The sequence below is a fragment of the Poeciliopsis prolifica genome, unplaced genomic scaffold (assembly GCF_027474105.1).
Source record: "Poeciliopsis prolifica strain line A6 unplaced genomic scaffold, Auburn_PproV2 SCAFFOLD012, whole genome shotgun sequence".
NCBI lineage: Eukaryota > Metazoa > Chordata > Actinopteri > Cyprinodontiformes > Poeciliidae > Poeciliopsis > Poeciliopsis prolifica.
The window spans coordinates 8446221-8465964 of NW_026562387.1; the positions used below are offsets into that span (position 1 = coordinate 8446221).

Consider the following 19744-nt stretch of genomic DNA (forward strand, 5'->3'; position numbering starts at 1 on the left):
TCACCACCTTAATTAACTCACAGCCTTATCAGTTTGCAGTGTGTCTGCGTGCATACCAGCCCTCAAACACGTGGTGGATACGGTTAAGATAAACACTGACTTAATAGTTATTTTGAATTTTTGAAATGATTCAGACTGATTATATCCAGGTCATTCTGGTATTAGTAGAAGATTTATGACGCTCAAACAGAAATATGCTTTTCGTTGAAACACGCTCGTTTGTCTGATGGCGTAAAGAGCTCCTCCTTTTATGGTGAGTGCATGCGTGTGTGTGAGATACTCCTCTTTTAATTTAATGCACCTTCTTTCCTCCTGCCGAGGACAGAGGCTCGTCTGTTTTATTAGAGCCTTCCAGACAAGAAAAAGCTGCGCCCTGCTCCTCATTAGAAGCTGATAACACTCCAACTCAGGACCTTGGCCTGACAAATGGTAGGAGATGAGTGTGTACATGTGTACAAGTGTGTGTCCAGAGAGCGGCGGGGTTAGGCTTTTCAAGTTGCAGAGTCCAAGCTATGCCAATGAAAACAAGTCCGCTTCGGAGCCAGGCCGCTATCTAAAAATACAGCCGGAGACACAATATGGAGGACGGCAAAAACATGAATCCCTCACAGGAAGCCTTACTCACAGGCTCCCACACTGAAGCTCCTTATTTGTGTCAATGACATCTTTTTTGGTCAAGGCTTTGTGTGTCCTGCTTCTGATTCTTAATAAAGATATCAACTGATATTGGATTACTACCTGGACCACATAAGTGGCATTAGAGAATAACCCTTTACTTCTTCACTTCGTAGCAGCATCAGAGTGGATTTAGCGTCTGTCACTCACCGCTCCTTCGAAGACGCTGTCGTAGATGTTGTCGGTGCCACACTGGGGACAGGTGAAGGTGAACCTCTCGCAGTCTTTGTAGCGCTCCTCGTCGTTCAGCTGTGCCGCCGACCCCAGCGTGCCGTCGGCCTCCTCCTCCCTCTGATGTTGCTGCTGGGATCTGAACTGACCTGGGTCCAGACCTGGGACACACATCGCCTTTCAATCAGCACGTTTTCACAAACAAGACCTACTCAAGTCTAATCAATATGTAAAAAAAATACCTTTATCTCAACAAAAATTATAGAGAAAAATCCGAATTTATTTATAGATTACCATTTATGAAGACCATTCATTTATATGTTTAGATAAATACCAAATTAGAGAAGACTTATTTTAAGTCAGTGAGTTTATGGTTTTGTAGACTCTAACAAAGCCCTAGAAAAGGACGAGGGGCGGATAATAAAATTCGATTAACTTAGAATTTCATCACAATATTTTATGATACTACCATGAAGATGAAAATATTGACAAAAAACTTATTTACTTATTTTTAGGTAGGTGATAAGAAGATGAATGATAAAAACGATAATTGCCCCTAATTCATTGTTTTATTACAGACCCACAAAGAATGTTTGTTGCAAAAAAAGCTCATTTTTTAGTTCATCTGACCAAATCAGATGGTTCCAGTTAATATATCATACATTTTTATATTCGGGATAGTAGGACAGAGAAAGCGTTTTCTTTGCATGCTTCCCAAACAATTGGGAGGCATGCTTTGTATAGTTACTAACTATACAAAGGTTGAATGTAGCCAACACAAAAAGCTTCCTGAGCATATCATATTGTGTAATGACCTTACCCAACCATGAGGCTATGAGCACCGCATCAATCCCTTCAATGGGGTCGCAAATGCGAGAAACTACAGGGTGAACCTGCTGGGCCAGGTAATACTGTGTGTCCACGCTGAGTCCCTCCTGCTTCTGAAGCTGCTCCAGAGCGTAGGCCCTCTGACTGGCCGCCAACGTGGAGCCATCCTGGAACAAAAGGTAATACACCAATGCATTTCAGGTGGAAAGAAATAGAGAAAAGAATCTGATGAAGATGTTTAGATCTCATATTTAAGCACCTTGCAAATGATGTATGAGATTGTATCTCCGGCTTTGACACGCCGACCTCCCTGTGAGTTTATCCACAGAGCAACGTGCACATGAGGGAGACTCTTCTTATCTGGGTAGTCCTGAGGGTCTTTGGTCAGTGCCTGAAAAAGGAGAAGCAAATCAGAAACGGAACACAAGAGAACTTTGTGATTCCTGCCAAAGTGAGCTGCATCTTTACCTTGTGTATCTCATACTGGTTGAGTGGTATGTCTCCGTTCGCCACTTTCTCTCCAACCTCCACCAGATGCTTCTGGATGTTCTCCACAATGACATCCCGACTCTGGTCTGACAAGATCTGACCAATCACGTAGCTGGGGAAGGAGAAGATGAGTCGAGTTTTCCCAAATCATGAATGAAAACATTCCTTCTGAATTTATGAATGCTAGTTGTGTTTGAATAAAACAGTCACTGGGAACACTGGATCTGTCAAACATACTTCCCACACTCCTTGGCCAGGTCACACCAATCTCTGCGAACGATGTCCAAGCCTTTGAGCTCCTGCTTCACACTGTATCGTCCCTCGCCATGCGGTTCCACCACAAGGGCTGCATATTTCTTCTTCTTCAGAAGCAAAAGAGACTTAAACACTCCATCGATGTCTATCTCCAGGAGTTTGTAGAGCTTGTTGACCTCTGCCTTTATCTAAAAATAAATCAGATTCACAGCAATAACATTAAACACATAAAAACAGCTGAAAACCAGGGACCTTTTCTAAACCAATGAGTGTAAATAAACTCGCAGACCTTTTGTCCAAGTTTGAAGACTTCCTCCAGTGATTTGCTGTTTGTGTTGATCATGATTGAGTCTGTGTCTCCATAAATGACTTCCAGGTTCATCTGAGCCACAAAATCAGCAAATACAGCAATGACTATACATTTTTGCAACAAGTTCACTCACAAAACATAACTAAGAAAAAAAAAATCCAACTGTAAAGACACAAAGGTGGTGGGCAGAGCCACAGAAATGACAACAATCCCAACAAGAAGGAAAAGGAAAAAAAAGAAATGAAACAAACGTGTAGTTCAAGGGAAGAATATGTTTACAACTTACCCTCTGAACCATGTCTTTGGTGTGCATCAGAATCTGAGGGAAAGAAAAGACAACACCATGAATAACAACCAAAATCACACAACAATACAGCTCATACACAAGCTCAGTAAACAAACAAATCACTCAGAGACAAACAATGATTAAATATTAAGCTTCTATGTTATTGTCTGAGTGTGTGTGAGCCTGTGCATTTCCATTCATGTGGACACAGGGAGCAGAGCAGGTGACTTGCTTTTAAATGGGGGATAATTGGCTAAGAGGGCAATTACGAGAGCGTGCTGTGACAGGCATCTTTTCAACCCACACACACAGGCGCGCGCACACACACACCTTGAAGACTCGTAATGGTCTTTATAACCAGCAGGGCGAGTGTCAGAAATAAGAGAATTCTGTTAACGCAGGCCGTCCAATGTGTGTATGAGAGTGAGGAAGGCTCTGAGCTGCAGAGTGATCCTAACAGGTGGGGGCTCCAAGGAAGGAAGGGGGAGAAGGGTTACTGGGTCGATAATCTAGGGGGGGTCAAAGTGACGGAACGCAGTGTGACCTGTCACCAGCAATCTGCTCCTCAATCAACCGCAGCCGCATATATACAACACATCGACTCACACTATGATCCGTGTGGGGACAAGGACGTGACTATTTCAGAGTGTGAGGAAGGGGCGGGGCCGGGCTTCCACTCCCTGAAATCAGAGTGGGATGTAAGCATGCTTTATGGGCTGCTACATACCACCAAACAGTGAGGGGAGTTGGAGTCATTCACAGAACAGCCTCCTACATTAGGGGCTGCAGTCAAGGTCAAGGTCTCACCAAAAACACACACACATCCAAATGTTGGTCTAAGCACAGCACAGACTTCTACCAGTATATTTTATCAAAATCACCCATCATTTTGTTTCAGTAACTTAAAAAATTTACCAGTCCAGGTCGAGTCTGCAAGTGCCAATAAACGAGAAATCGAATGCCAAAGTTGTGCCACATTTATTTATTTATAGGCTCAAAAATGTGAATCTCTGGCCAAGAGGAACACGGTCTTCGCTAAATAAAATGAGGCACATCAAATCACAACGATTTATATTACGACATGCAAAAATTCACGGAAAAGCTATCAGAGTGACCTCATTTAACAGTACATATAATGCACACTAATGAGAAGTTATATGACACTCATTGCTGAGATTCTACTGGCTTGAGAACATTTGACTGTGTTGTCTCAGCAATCAAACATCAAGCAGGGAGCGGTTTAGATTTCATATAAAAGACACCAGAGCGCCCGGACAAGGGTTCAAACTTGAGAGCACGATGTTTGGAGATTCTGCTCGTTTCTGAGTCGGAGCATGGCTGCACAGAGGGTGGACTTTTTTATTTTTTTTGAGTGAAACAGCAGAGGAGAGTTGCACAGTATGTTGAATCACAGTGTCAGTAAATGTTGTATCGCACTTGATAAGTACTTCCCTCATGCAGTCATTGGTAGGCTAATATATTTCAATTGCAAAGCATTCGCACTCTGCGTCCTAATAATATACTTGGCCAACAAGAGGGATTCTTACTGCTCTTAATTCCTGAACCCGATAAAGGTTTGTGTCTCAGTCACTAAAGCACCATGGGAAATGATGATGATAAAACAGACGAGTCAGAAAATTACAAATTAATCAACAAAAATATCAAAAATGCATGTTTTCCTAATTTTGCGCAGCCCTACTGCTGAGTCTTGAAGGTCAGTAGAACAAAATTTGCACTAGCTAAATTTTACCCAGAGTTAATCAAAGTATTTTAAAGGATCGAGGGCGTTTACAGAATCCTATTAGACATGAGTTGCAACACTCAAGTTAAAACGTTTCAGTTTGTTATTGTCATAGGGTACAGATTATAGTGAGGGTAGAAAAAGTTTCAACATGATTCATCACGGTCTCATTTTTCTGAAATTTGACTTTTATACCAACTCGGAATCACAGATTTGGTATTCTACAAATAATGAAACTGAAATAATAAATTTGTCATTTTAAATCAGTATAACTAGCTCATTAAGTAAAATCTCAATAATTTAGTAATAAAAAGTAGCACAACTGGCCATTTGGAATACTTCCCAAAACCATATTACAATCCTGACTGTTTCCAGGTTAACAGCAATACAATTTGGCACAAAAAAAAAATGCAGCCTTGCACAAATTTGACAGGAATCATTGCAGCAGTTGTCAGACAATGTTGTAATTAAAATGATGTTGAGAAAACTGGCAATCGAAATGTTAAATAATTATAAATAAAACACTTGAAGCCAGTCCCATTTGTTTAGCACATGAAAAGTCTTTCACTACGTAATAAAGTGAGGTCAAAGTAAAAGACATAATTATACTATTGGATAATCAATTTTAAATTTAGTCTTTCAGGTTCAACTTGAGGAAAGGATGAGCAAGAAGCCCTGAGGTGAACACATGCGGAGGAGCAAGACTGAACAACAGCAGAGTGAAGCGACGTGGGAAGGCGAGCGAGGCGAGAATGCGACGATGTAATTGATGAGCGGACTCTTTTTGGTTGCTTTTCCATACCCTGTCAGTTCCAGCAGGACGAACGGCTTTAAGGAATGAACTGTGTGAAAGACAAGTCGTTTGACCATGACTCTGGCATGCGTGCGACTGATGGTGCATGAGCGCTCATCTTTAAACACATGCCGACACACACATGCTATACGGACCAATGCAAACACATTTCCCTCGGGGTGGGAGGGCTGGAAGAATTCCTGAGTGTATGTCTTCAAGCCGATGAGTGCCCTCGTCACCACCGGACGTTCCCCCCATACTGGACTAAACAACTGAAAAAGCATTAAAGAGGGCTCTCCTTTTACTTGATGTTAACCAGATATCTAATGTTCAAGGAGGTGACTAGATTTGACTTGAACCAAAATATAAACTCATGTTATAACTGAATCCAACTCTGTTCCGTTTAATTAACGTCAAACAATCTACATGGATCTATAGGCCTAAAACTATATACTTTCAGTGACATTTATTTTTCACTGCTAAATTCCATATATATATTTTTATGTTTGAAATTTAAAAGTTCATTTTGAGTTAATTTAGTGGCAGATGTTTTTTTATGGAAGTTACACTGAAAGAAAGACATAGAAAGAAAGAACATGAAACAGAAAGAAAGAGGAAAATGAGAAAGACAGGAAGATGCTGCAGGTAAATAGATGTACAGAGGAATAATAGGATAAGAATGTTCTCCAGATTTGTTGGTGCTTTTTTGCACATATTTTCATTTCCCATTCTTCTCCAAACTTGAAACTTTTTCCCCCCCAGAGTAAGTAGTTAACAGACAAAGTTCAACATCTCATAAAGCCTTCATGTCTTGTGTGCCGAACATCGCTGGGTTTTATAAGCTGAGAGTTCAGCCTCTCAGCTAGTTGGTGTTAATAAACGGTAATTAGACAGGACAGTAATTGTGCGGCTCACTGAACAACCCAGGCTTGTGAACTGTTTTTTCCCCCACTTGTAGCCACTATTCCTGCTGATTCGGATCATGAAGACAATGGAAAGGGAAGATATTTTTAATCAGTGTAAGTATAATGCCTTTATTACTTATGCCATACGTCAAGTCAGTTTGACATTTCACAAACATGGTTGCCTTAATTATCTTTAATGTAACATGGATTATCCAATTACATCAAATGTTCACTTGAGCTCCAACAAGTAACATAAAAGCATAAAAAGCAAACTGCTAAATTACAACAAGAGACAGGTTCCTTGCAGACCTTATTAAGTTAAAAAACTTGCAGCACACAAAAGCTTCAAAAACATGGCAACCGCAAGCTGTTTTTTTCTTTCCCTTTCAGAAGCACTAAGTTTGGATCAGACATTTCAAACGTGAGTGCTGTGAAGTGTTCTTTTATTACTGCTATATTTCAGCGTACAAGTGACATTTTTTCCTTTGTGCAGCCCATTTTTAAAACATAATGCACCCAACAAATCTACCTTGAGAAAGAAGGGATGCAGGCGTCAAGGCACCAGAAGACATAGTTTGGTTAAGTGGTGCAACAGCAGACTGTGACACTCAGAGTTGCTGCAGAAATAACAGAGACGCATCTACTGGAGTCAAGTTTAATTCTGTTCAGCTGACAGAAAAAAAACAAAACTCCAAATTAAGATTTTTTTAGATGCAATGGATTTAAAGGCTTGATGTGTTAACAAAGCCCCTTAACAAAATGCCTTCCATATTTCTAACACCTGTCCGAATATTTCTCTCTAAGTGCTGCACTTTCCCACAGTCTGCCTTGACTTTTCGCAGCCAGCCATTCCAGTTTCATTTAGTGCTTTTACAATATTTCTTGTGTGTATGCATGTGCACCTGGGTGCCTACTCATGAGCTCTATCCATTAGCTGCAAGTCATTACACCCTGCCGTGCTAATTGACGAGTGCTCCAGCCATATTGTGATAGCTGTCTTTTTCCTCAGTCGCTCCTGAAACTCAGATTTCCAACAGACTTATCTTCAAGATTTGTGTCTCATCATATTATTCGTTTGAATTCTCTTCATGCTTATCTGTATTAATATGCCATTTGTTTTTCCCTGCATTAATGTGACTGGAAAAGTGGCCCAAGCTGGCCTGAGTGAAACAGACAACTGAGCATGCTAGTCGAAAGTCAGAAAAGAGGAAGGAGATCTGAAGGTATTTATGTACACCGTACACCTTTCTGCTAATCAGCAGATCACAAGCGGCTTTTTGAACTTCAGCGGGGCAGAGGGCCCTTGTAAAAAGAGCCTTAACTACTGACGACTGTTTTGAAAAGCACTCAGCTGAAAAGCATTTTGGGATGACAGTCGGCCGACTGAAATAGCACCTGTGGGGGGAACACGGCACTGTCAGAGCCGGGTGGAGGGTGGTTTGGCAACACACATAAAGCCGGAGTATGCGCAGACGAAGCCATGGTTTTAAACACTTATTCACCAAAACAAGCTCACTTACAAAAGTGGAAGGAGGATTTGTAATTTTAAGGTGCATTTTCTTTGTCTGTTTGAAGGTAAAAATCCTTATTTCTTTTGCATGTGATAATGTCTGATCGCAAATCAGACATGTGCGCAAGCAAACACACACAAACACACACACACACCTGTCCTTGCAGATACCATATTTGTGTTCTCATGTCTGCTGCTTGGAAGGTCAATCGGCTGTAAAGCTGCCTCTGATTTAATACAACCGGCTGAGATCACAACAGCCGGCTTTGACTGAAAATAAGCCGACAACGCCAACAATCCTCCTGTTGTTCGCTCAATTAATATGTGTCACTTCCAATGGTAAAGCGGATGTCTTGTGGCATTGCACTACACTGGTTCTGACACAGGCAAGTAAGTCCCAAAATAACGTTTATAGGCTCTGTGTGGGATACTTTATTTATCTTTACATTTCAGGCATTGGTCATTACGTTTAGTTCCTGATGAAACTCATTTACTGTGGCCTCCTGACTATAATTATGCCAGCTAAGCTCCTTCAATTAAAATTGATACAAGCCATTCTGACGAGTCCGTCCCTTCCCTTTCAGTGGCTCATGTGAGCAATAATGGCAGACAAGTAACTAAATCTGGATATTTAAAACTACTGTAAGTGAAACCAAAAAAGCCCCTTTGCAATAATGAATAAATAAAGATAAAACTTGGTTGTTTGTTCCAACAATACAAACATTAACATACCAGTAGCAAAGCAACATCACCCATCACTCTTATTAAGGTCAAACAATTGTCTGTAGGCAGCCTTTTTGAGCAGATACCTAAAACCAGCTTTTTCACTTACAGACTGATGCCCCAAAAGAAATAAAATGAACAAATATGTTATGGTTTACTAAATTAAAACCATTTACTAATTATTCATTCATTTACAGCTCTTTATGTCATCCTGAGAAAGATGGCAGATGCTAGATCAATCTTTTATCAATGATAATCCCAGCCATTAGCCTGGTCTCACATGGCCTCATTAGTAGGTGTTACTAATGTCACAGTTTAAATGCTGAACTCAGCCTTTCCACCGTTAGCCCATCACAGACGAGCTAACGTGGCCAAAATAGCATCGCTGCTGCTCCCATGTGACTATTTGCTAAGTCCAGCTCTATCAGGAGCAAAGCCAGCTCTTTAAGGAGGAGGACCATGGGATCATGGAAACATCACAGCCGCCAGAAACGCACACAAGCATTCAGGTCCAGATCCAGACTCATGAATACCAGTGTGACCGGGCTTATATGCTTAAATCTAATTCACAGAAATGTAAAAATAATTCCTGTGACTCTGAGCTAGCAGTCACAACCGAAACTCTGAATGAAAGAACCGGGTGCAATGTCGCTAAGTTGCAAAGTCTAAAAGACGGCATCGCAAATGAGACGTGATAGCGTGAGTTTAAATATTCCTGGATCTAATTCTGGGAAATGGTTTGTCACTCTCGAGACAAGACAGATGATGGAGCGTCTGAACGATGGACGCCTGGGGCAACAATATTTACTTAGCCTTCATTACAGCTATTTGCACACATGTACGGACAGAGGTTTAACCTAAACCAAACTCTGACCTCTCCCGCCGCCGGGGCTCTGTTACACAAGCCCGCTTCTTCTAGTCTTCCCTTTGCATGCCTCCCTATAAAGTCAGCAACGAGCTCCTGTCAGGCTGTTTTTAAACACAAGGACACAAACTCAATTACAGCAGAATGGCTTTCAGGAGTCATCCACTGTCCTGAGACACACAAACACCTGCTAATGGTTGTCAGATTTGCTGGCAAAAGGGTACAAAGGTCAAAGCAATCTGCAATCCACAACAATCAGCAGCTTCCACAAGCATCAGGGGACATAAACACACGGATGGACTAACAACTCTGCTCAAAGTACAGGAAAAACAACTATTTTGCATCCTGTTTCAGAGAAAAAGACATGAAATTAAGCTGTTTTAGATAAATTATCTATAACAATTGGCCAGAGTTAAACTGTTTTTTTCTACAGCTACAGTGTCCTGAAACTATTCATACCTTAAACATTTTTACATTGAGTCTTTTGAGTTTAATGGTTTAGGATACTATTAATAATAATGAAAAAAACTAAAAAATATTACCCATTTTTAGATTATTGCATGGCTGTAATTACATAGAACAGCATTCATGGCACTACAAATACAAACACTGCTCTTGAAAAATATTCCCATTGAAACAAATTTTTTCAGTATGCCAGAAGTGTAATTTAGCTGAAAATAATAACTGCATTTAAACACTTTTTTTAAATTTACTTATATTTATTGCTGCTCTCTTGGAATAAAGAGTGGAAAAAAATAATAGAAATTTATATTTACGACAAATATGTCAGTTTTGGAAGATTTTTTTTCATCATTAATTCAAATTTATTGAGACAATAAGTCAAAATTCTTAATGTTACAAGAAATTCATAATAAATGCTCATCCCTAATTCCTATGGTCCATTTCTAAAACTGTTTTCTTTTCTCGCTTGTCAGATTTATGGAAAGGAAAATAAATCAATTTGCTCTTGACTCATTAGGTGACTCCTAAGTAGGCATTTACTTTGGAATCCCAAAATAAAGATGGTTGGACAAAAATACTTTATACTGTAAATAAAGATACTATAAATTTTCCTAGACAATAAATTTTCTCAATTATTGCGATAAACAATAACGCTGTTGTTTTGAGTCTATTTTGAAGTAACATATTGATGACGGTATTGTAATGCTGCAAGTCCACTCTATCAAAAACCAATAAAGTGCAACTTTTTAAAGAACACTTCATTGGAACTGGAAGATATTTTAAATATCCAAAATAAAACCTAACAACCAAAAACCATTTAAAAACAGAAATAAAAACACACAATGGAAATCATAAATAAATTTGCCCTACAAAATATTAATCATAAGAATGAAAATTATTAAACTCATTTTAATTTATTATTAAATTAAAATAATAAATTCATAATTGTCGGAATAATTGCTTATTCCGACTGGCTTACAAACACTGAAAACCATCGATAATTAACTCATATTGTGCTAATTTGTGTCTGTTTACCACAAATCTCCAAGAAAGTATACTTAAGCCTTAATGTAAATTAAAACTCAGTAGTTAAACCATCCGGTGATTACAGAGGTCTAATAACCAGCAGTCAGCGGACAATAAAAGTCTGTCTCATGGGATAAATACATTAATCAGCCAGTCGTAACCCACATGTGTGGGAGATATGAGTTACATATATCTGTTCCTCTCTGCATTCAACTGTTCTCTGGCCAACATACAAAAGAACTCAAAATATCACAGAGGGGTTGAGGGGGACATCAATCTGTAGAGGACCCTCAGCCTTGTAATCCTAAACCTTCACCTTCCTCTTAATACCCATCAAGTCCCCCTTTTAATACCCACACATTCCGGGACAGAGTAGGCCCAAAACAAATGGTCCTCCGACAAAGGGCAGAGTTCGGCCAGTAGTACACGGAGGGTGACATGTGTGCGTCTGTGCACATTTCTACAGTCAGGCTCAGAGAAGGGGATAAGTGAGGGGCTTTCGTTACTCTTAAGTAAGCTAATTTGAGGAGCTTCGGCCAAAAGTCTGTCAACTCTCTCTAAGCTTCCACATCTGAAACCCACTGGGGGTCCGAGAAACCACCGTGGCTCCCGGCCCGTTCCGCTCTGCAGAAGCCTCGGTTTAAAACGAGAGTGAGAGAAAGATGAGAGCCGGACCAATCAATAAATACGCGGAACACATGCACATTCACCAGGGACACCCGTCCAAACAGATGAGAGCGGTGGGAGGGGAGGGATTTACACGGCGGACAAAGTGGTGATCAGTGTACATGTTACAATTATAAAAATAAAAAGCCTCCTAAATCATGAGATGAAAGTGGAGTGCAAATGTGATGATTAAAAAGGGGGCAGGAGTGCAAATGGCAATACCCACAAATACACTAGAAACGCAGCTATAAATGCCAGCTGGCTTTTCTGGCTCGCTGCAGATGGAAACTACCGAGAACCACTATTAACTTCAGGCCACCGCAGAAATTCAGTCAAACTTCACCATTTACTCTGTAAATCTGCAGTGAGGGGACACTCAACCCAGTTTCTCTGACTCTTTTAACTTTTACTAACGGAGAGGTCTACCACAGTCTTGTAATAAAAGCGGGAGTCCCTGTGTTGTGTCTCAACATGCAACATAAATAGATCTGCGTGCAGAATCATAGATACAAAGTAAACAAAACACCATGAAGCAGGATCTCCCGCTACATCAGCAAACCGAGGCGCATTTTAAGTACTGAACCCAGAGGGGTTTAGATGTTACTGATGACCTTTTGATGCTCAGCTCTGCAATGTGTCACATCACTCCTCAATGTATGTGATGCACTAATGCAGTAACCCCCCCTAGACCACAGTCCACTTATATTTACTGACCCTTCAGCACACAAGGTAACTTAAGGAAACATCAGAGGTAACCCTGACCAAAAATATACAGCACCCTGAAAAAGTATTCACACCCCTTGAACTTTGAGATTTGTCCCATTAAAAGCACAAACTTTGATGTGTTTTGCTGGGATTTTATTGGTTAGACCAACACAAAGCTCTGCATAACTGAGGAGAAGAAGGACGTCGCCACATTGCCTGAATGTTTTCAAGGAAGACGTAACTAGAAAGTGCAGCATGCATTAATATTCAGTTGTCTTTATTCAGACACCACTAAATAAAATCCAGTGTCGCTAAGTGGTTTCAGAAATGTAATTTATTGCGACTGTCTGTATGTAAGTATTAAATTATCTGTTCTGGGACTTCAAAAGTTTGTTAGAGAACATGGGCAAATAAACAGCATCATTGAAACCAAAAAACATAAGGATAAAGTTAAGTTTCAAGTGGAGTTATGTTATAAAACATTGTTCTTATTGCCAAGTTCTGAACATTTCAGGAAGCTGTGTTCGATTCCCCACAACAAACTTTAGATATTCAAGTTGGGTAACAACATAATTTTAAAAAAAAAGTCTAATTGATAAGTAGGGTTCCTCTATAAAGTGTAAACTACGTGAGGCTGAATTAATAAACATGGCATGCTTTCCAGACTTTAGTTCTGAACATTTCTGAAACTCTCCCATTTATGTGTTAATGTGTGTTGATCTATCAATAAAAATCCCAATAAAATACAAACGTACTTTGTGGTTGTCATGCAACAAAATCAGAAAAAGTTACCAATAGTTCTGCAAATCTCTGTAAATGTGTCCAAATTTATTTTATGGTAAAACTAAAACTCTTAGAGATTACTGTCAGTTTTAGATAAGGGCTCCCTGCAAGACTGTCTAAACTAAATACAACTCAAAACTGTGTAAGACAACTCCTGTGGGAGGAGGCCATATTTTCATTCAAAGGAAAGTGGAAAAATAGCCCACTTATCGTCAAAGACTGTTGATGCAACCAAGATGAAGCAAAGCAGGCAGGAGGGTAAATGTAATTAATCCGTCCACCTCTGGCTGGTGACAGACAGCGGCTGTAAGTGTGCAGGCAGAGAAACTCCCACCTGCACCGGCGAATCAAACACGCAATTTTAACAATGTAGCTCTGTCAGATGAACATCAAGCATGACTGGAGGCACAAATGGACTGACAAAATAACAAACACGCACGGCGAGTTGGTGTCCTGCCCTCCGTCAGACAGCACAATGAGTGTGTAAGGGGATCTTAATGAAGGAGTCCCCCGAGGCAAAGCCTGATGCCTCCGTTGAGGACTTGTACCGTTAGAGCTCATTAAATGAACATGAGTATCATCACTCACATGACGGGAGTGTGTATGTGTGTGTGGTGTTCAGTTACAATGCCGGCTTTAGCTGTTTGTGTCATGCAGAACACACGCTGCTTTGGATACATTTATAGGATGTGCACATCTGTCAGCCCTTAAATGAAGAATGTGAACATTTCCTAACACATCTATTGGCATTTTGTCCCTGGAAAGATGACAGATTCGAAAAATAAAGACACTAAAAACATGGCCTGGGATCTGGCTGAATGGAAGGGGAGAAATTTTCACATTTCATTCAGATTCACACTCATTCAAAGGTGACGAGGACACAAAAAAATTCCTCAAGGAAAATAATACCAAATATGAGGGAAGATAGGCCACACATAAAAGTTCAGAAACCGAAGGAATATATTTTTTTTTAATTGGTGAAAATGTGGACTATGGCTTAACAGTGCCATCTTGTGGATGAAAATCATAGTGCTTCAAGCAAGGTCATTCAATTATTTCATTGATCCCGAGAAGAGGCCAGAGAGGGAGAGATGGTCTAGCTCAGGAAAGGGATGATGAATCAAAAATCATGCAACTTATGTTTCATTTGGAGCTGCATGATTTTAGGAAAACATCATTCCTGCACTTCACAATGCTAACTTCAACAATGTACCCAGGTTTTCACTGGTGCCCTCTATCTTTTTCATCACCACAGAGTTGCCTCCATTTTCCATGTCTATTCTAATCTTGTGCACTTTGTATAAATTGAGAATAAAAAACAAAGTCCTTCTTGTGGCCAAATGTTATTGGTAAGCAGAGTTACACTCCAGGCCACCTTAAAGTGTATTGCTCATTACCATATTATATTTTTTTAATATTATACATATTAAAATTGGTGATGAGGATTTGCTGTTTGATATGTTCTGCAGCTCTAATTCAAATTCCTATGAATATTGTAATTGTCGAAGATTTGAAGGACTTGAATATTAGTTGTGACGCCAGAAGTTAAACACTTATTTGCAGAGAAGCAGCTCAGTTTACCTCTCTTCCCTTGTGGGTGACCAGAGCAGCAAGAGGTTTAGCATAGAAGCGGCTGAAGCTGAATCCCAGACAGCCGTACATGCTGTTAGCTGTCAGCTTCAAGGCCTTCTGACGGATGTCATACTGAGGAGAAAGGAGCAGAAAACAGCTTAAAAACTCACATCTAGTATTTCAACCAGTAAGAAAAACTTACATTTTTTACATTTGTTCCCAGCAGGAAATTATGCTGCTGTGCTCAAGTTTCACCCAGTTAATGTATTTATGTTTTATTATGATACAAACACAAGCTTTAATGTATATTAAAGGGGATTGCTATATTAATTAATGGTCAATACAAAGTTGAACATAATTGTAAAGTGAAAGGAAAAAATGATTTCAGGTTTTCAACATTTTTCTATTTAATAGTAAGTAAAAATAATGTACTGTTAATGCTAAGGATTACTATCAGATTTTTATTCATCAAGTATTTGGATAACTATGCATCCTTTTCTCTCTGCTTTATTATTATCTGTTACGTTAGGCCAGTTTGTCACATAAAATCCAGATGAAATTCATTCATTTTTTCTGATTGTAACATGAAAAAGTAAATATTTAATTCAAGAAAGAGAATACCTCAGAGAGGCACTGGAAATGCTAACTGTTCAAGAAATAAAAGATGGAGCAAATTTAAAGGAATTTGAGAGAATGAATTTAAAAACATCATCAGTCTCTACTTTGCCACACATTGCTAAGTTAAAATGTAGACAAGGCACACACTGATTAAATGCTTACGTTTAACAAGGACTTGTGCATGTGAGCACATGATTATAGAAGGACAAACCTGCATGTAGAGATCTGGATTGATGTCTTGTTGTTTCATGAGCTGCTTAACTTGTTTACGCCGTTCAACCAGTTTTCTGATTTCCTTGGGCAGGATTCCCATTTCCAGGTTAGAATCTGGAATCTCAGGAATCTCTTCTGGCTCATCATCCTGTTACAAAGTGTGCACAAAGGTTGGGACTTATTAATCTGCCTGACGAAGTATATCAGTTGTAATTCATCTGGACGCGAGTGAATTTCACTCACGTCAGTCTTTCTGTGGGAGTTCTGAGCCTGCCTCTGTACAGTGGTGAAGCAAATGTTGAACTCTTGGATGATTGAAGGGTACAAGCTGTTGAAGTCGAGCAGCAGCACAAACTTATCATAGAAACCTGAGTGGACAAATGAGATGGGGTCAGAAAACAGACTCAATTCAAAGCTAATCAACATTTTTGGGAAACGCTTACCGACTTTCGGATCCAGCACCAGACCTCCTGCGTAGGCTGCCTTCTTCTTCCTCTTACCCTTTCCTGCATCTACATCGTCCTCTCCCTCAACCTGGATCAACGCAATCGAAGGGGAAAAAAATTTGTTTGAAAAATGTAATTGAAAAAAAATGTTACATTTTTGTGCAGTTCTATGAGTACTTACAGTGTCCATATGGGCCTTTTTAAAGGACGGTTTGTCTGGGACAATAAAGTTTTTGTCGTGGAAGGCATGAAGCAGCAGGAACTCGTTCCTCTCAGCGCGACCACCCATCAGTGTGCGAGACTGCAGAGAGGCCGCACAGAGAAACTCAGAGTTAGAAACACAAGAGATTAAAATGAGGACAAACAGTACAAAGCCAGACAATAGCTGGATATGTTTTTAGGCAAGATATTTGTCTAAAATATTAACTTTATATCTTTATTTCTCATGTCCAAAATCACTGAAACTGTGACTGCTTTCCTCAATCTAATAATTGTAGTGACTGAGCAGATCATTTGGGTGAGCCTTCAGATCAAAGTTTTATTTAGAAGGATGATTTAAAAAGGTGATTAAAATGCTAATGATCATGATTAACACCAAAGAGACAGACAGAAATTCATAGATTAGGAAAACAAAAGGAACAATGAGTTTTGAAGAGGCATAAGGTTGAATTGTTCATTGTTACCAGGACATTGCCGGCGATGCTGGTGATCTGCAGGGCGAGGGGCAGCACATTAAGCTCACACATAATCTGGAGGATCAGCTTTGCGTCAGTCCATGTCAACTCCAGCAAGTACAGCAGGTGAGGAGAGTCGCTGAGGTAAAAAGAGGCACATTTTACAATAAACAGCTTCACTTCCCTCACTCCGTTCTAATACGGTAGTAGCTCGCTTTGGGTTAGCCGTGAGTTTTGAAACTCACCTGTAGAGATTTCTGATGGTTTCCTGAGGAACTGTGACCCGCTCCACCTTCAGCACCTGAGCTGCGAGCTCCGTCAAATGATAACTTTTACAACGAATCAGCTCTTTGGCCGAGATCTCCACGTCACACACCAGACGGCCACACGTTGCACTCTTCTCAGCAAACGCTCCACGGCCCTGAAAAAGCCAGGAATACAACATAGCAGAGAAAACACAAAATGGAAGATTTATTTATTTACAAATCTACTACGAAAACATATTTCTGCTTCTGATTCGGTTTTCTTACCCCCAATTTGGGCATATTTGCTCTCCTGAGGCGTCCGATCTTAGACCAGTGGGGGACCTTGCACACATTGATCCTCTGCAGGAGAACTTCCAGATCAAAGCCGAAAATATCATGACCCTGCAGGTAAAAGCAAGCGATGATCCAACGGGTCACTGAAAACTGATTTCCCTAAACTCTGCTGTTTAGCTGAACAATAGAAACTTACAGGTGGCACAAAATCTCAGAAAAAATCTATTAGCTGTCCAATTTGTGTCTCACACTAGTGATGCACCAACAAGAGATGTTTGTAGCCCGTAAGTCTGACCCGCCAACAGATTTTATCCAGTTTTATTTAGAAAATTCAAAAATTATTTTTAAGCAGGAAGAACAAGTTACTTCTGCTAAACTACAAGAGATAAAAGAAATCCAGTCAAATTCTGAAGTTTATTGTTGAACAGATGTGTCTGAATAACTACAATAAAAAAATCTATCAGAGAATATCTACGAAAATTAAATCTACCCGATACTGAAAAGGCTAACTGACTCTTCTTTCTCACCAAAGTGTCTTGTAAGTATGGTGCATTCACTGATCAGGAAAAACAGATCATACTTTCAGTTCCCAACCAGATGGACCAGCGTAAATGCCTCCATTTTAAATTAATGTGTATTTTTAGTATCTGCTTGTATGACTGTCTGTTGCTCACCACCAACACATCAGGGTCAATTTTGTGCATCTTGGCCAGGAAGCAGCCGAGCAAGGTCCGCTCTGAAGTTGCCATCTCCACCTTCACTTTCTAAAAAAAAAAAGGATTGAGGTCAGCTGGTCAGTCTATTATTAATTTTATACAGCAAAATGTATTCTTAGTAAAACGTTAGGGCTTCTAGTCGTTATTAGGGTACATCATTTGTTACTGATGTACCCTGCAACTGAGAAATGAGCCTTATATTTAAATGTGTCTTAAAAAAACAGGAGGATAAAAAAAAATTGGCTTAATTATCAGCAGCTGCTTCAAGTGACGATTCAAATTATGCCTACAGAGTATACGAAAATCTTTCTAAGGTATTTATATTTGTCAGTATTGTTCATTAATTATTAAAATAAACAGAAGCAGTGCTGCTGAAACGAGGGTCTTGTCCATGTGTGGTCACTCACCTTCTTCTTGACAGCATCTTTGAAGTCGTAAGGAAAAATGCAGTCAGATGGTTTACTGATCACTGAGGAGAAACATTGTTGCAATCAATGTTTGTTTTATATTTCATCCAAGTTTTCATTGCATTTCATGACAAATTTCTCAACTTCATTCATTAAAAGTGACGGTGGTTCAATGAGGAAAGCATGGCAATCCAAAAACTTGTGGTTAAGTGCCTCGGATCATTAGGCACTTAACCCTAAGTAGCCTAATGACCCAAGCATCCCTTTATGAATGTGTGTTTGTGAGAGTGGCTATGTGAGAGAGTGGAGAGGTCGCTTTAACTATAAAAACACTACTTAAATTCACTGCTTTTTTACCAAGTGAATAACAACAAAATACCAACAGCAGAAAATGTTTAACACATACCACAGAAATGAGTTTGATAGGGAGGCTGAGGAGGAGCTTTATCCATATGGAAGCTGTGGTGGATGAGCGCAACAAGAGACACGATCTGCAGAAAAATGAATGTTGCATTAAGGGAAAATGTGATCAACCCTCTTAATCTACTGTATAAATTACACACACACACACACACACACACACACACACACACACAACACACACACACACACACACACACACACACATATATATATACACAGTTCTATGTAAAAAGGTTTTTTTTACAGTTCTATGTAAAAAAAAATATATTTATGTATTTGGCCACAGAGTTGAAAGCTTCCACCCAAATATTTAGATATTTCTTAGGAATTTCACATATTACTCAAAAAATATAGTATATATATAATTTAAAGACATACATTTGTAATATGAGACTACGATACTATCTAACAAATCGTATATTTGCAAGAAAGCCACTTTATGTGATTATAAAGTCAAACAAATCAAATGTAAATTCATAATGATAAATGGTGACAAACAAAGTTTGACTATTACGTAAATGTTTTCCAAGCACTAAATCGAATATTCCAACCTCATTGTGATGCGTCTTGGGGTTCTGAACCGTCTTGAGGCTTATGGACATTACAGTTATGGGTGGAGGCGGTAGATCTTTAATCACAGAAACCAAGTCACTTCTCACAGCGAGAGCCTCCACCTTACACCAGCTAACCGGTTGGTTCATCAGCTCTAACAAAGACAAGGTAGAGAAGTTAGAGCTGCAGAGAAAATAGTTTAGACGCATGGATCAAAGAAATAAGTGATATTCATGGCATCATTCTTACGTGGTGTCTTTATGTCCAACCAGCATGGGCCTTTAATCTTCCTACTAAGAAGGAAGTGCTCCAGGCTGGAGGTGTTTGTTCCAAAAACATGGGAAAATGTCGTGCCTTTAAGGTCAGATGGCAAAGCAGGAAACTCTGCCTG

At 39.7% G+C, this 19744-nt stretch overlaps 1 protein-coding gene across 2 annotated transcripts in view; it reads right to left on the bottom strand.

Annotated features, from left to right (window-relative positions):
• Nucleotides 1–19744, bottom strand: part of pola1 (polymerase (DNA directed), alpha 1) — a 54461-nt gene that overhangs the window by 29121 nt on the left and 5596 nt on the right. For both annotated transcript variants that reach the window (XM_055037614.1, XM_055037613.1), the window contains 20 exons: nucleotides 19603–19741; nucleotides 19353–19507; nucleotides 18785–18869; nucleotides 18379–18440; nucleotides 17930–18019; nucleotides 17247–17363; nucleotides 16962–17137; nucleotides 16726–16855; nucleotides 16224–16343; nucleotides 16040–16130; nucleotides 15840–15964; nucleotides 15595–15744; nucleotides 14775–14897; nucleotides 3015–3047; nucleotides 2708–2800; nucleotides 2401–2606; nucleotides 2143–2275; nucleotides 1934–2065; nucleotides 1667–1841; nucleotides 826–1007 (listed from right to left, as the gene is read on the bottom strand). In XM_055037614.1, coding sequence (XP_054893589.1) covers nucleotides 826–1007; nucleotides 1667–1841; nucleotides 1934–2065; nucleotides 2143–2275; nucleotides 2401–2606; nucleotides 2708–2800; nucleotides 3015–3047; nucleotides 14775–14897; nucleotides 15595–15744; nucleotides 15840–15964; nucleotides 16040–16130; nucleotides 16224–16343; nucleotides 16726–16855; nucleotides 16962–17137; nucleotides 17247–17363; nucleotides 17930–18019; nucleotides 18379–18440; nucleotides 18785–18869; nucleotides 19353–19507; nucleotides 19603–19741 — 2517 coding nt within the window. The remainder of the gene's footprint in view (nucleotides 1–825; nucleotides 1008–1666; nucleotides 1842–1933; nucleotides 2066–2142; nucleotides 2276–2400; nucleotides 2607–2707; nucleotides 2801–3014; nucleotides 3048–14774; nucleotides 14898–15594; nucleotides 15745–15839; nucleotides 15965–16039; nucleotides 16131–16223; nucleotides 16344–16725; nucleotides 16856–16961; nucleotides 17138–17246; nucleotides 17364–17929; nucleotides 18020–18378; nucleotides 18441–18784; nucleotides 18870–19352; nucleotides 19508–19602; nucleotides 19742–19744) is intronic.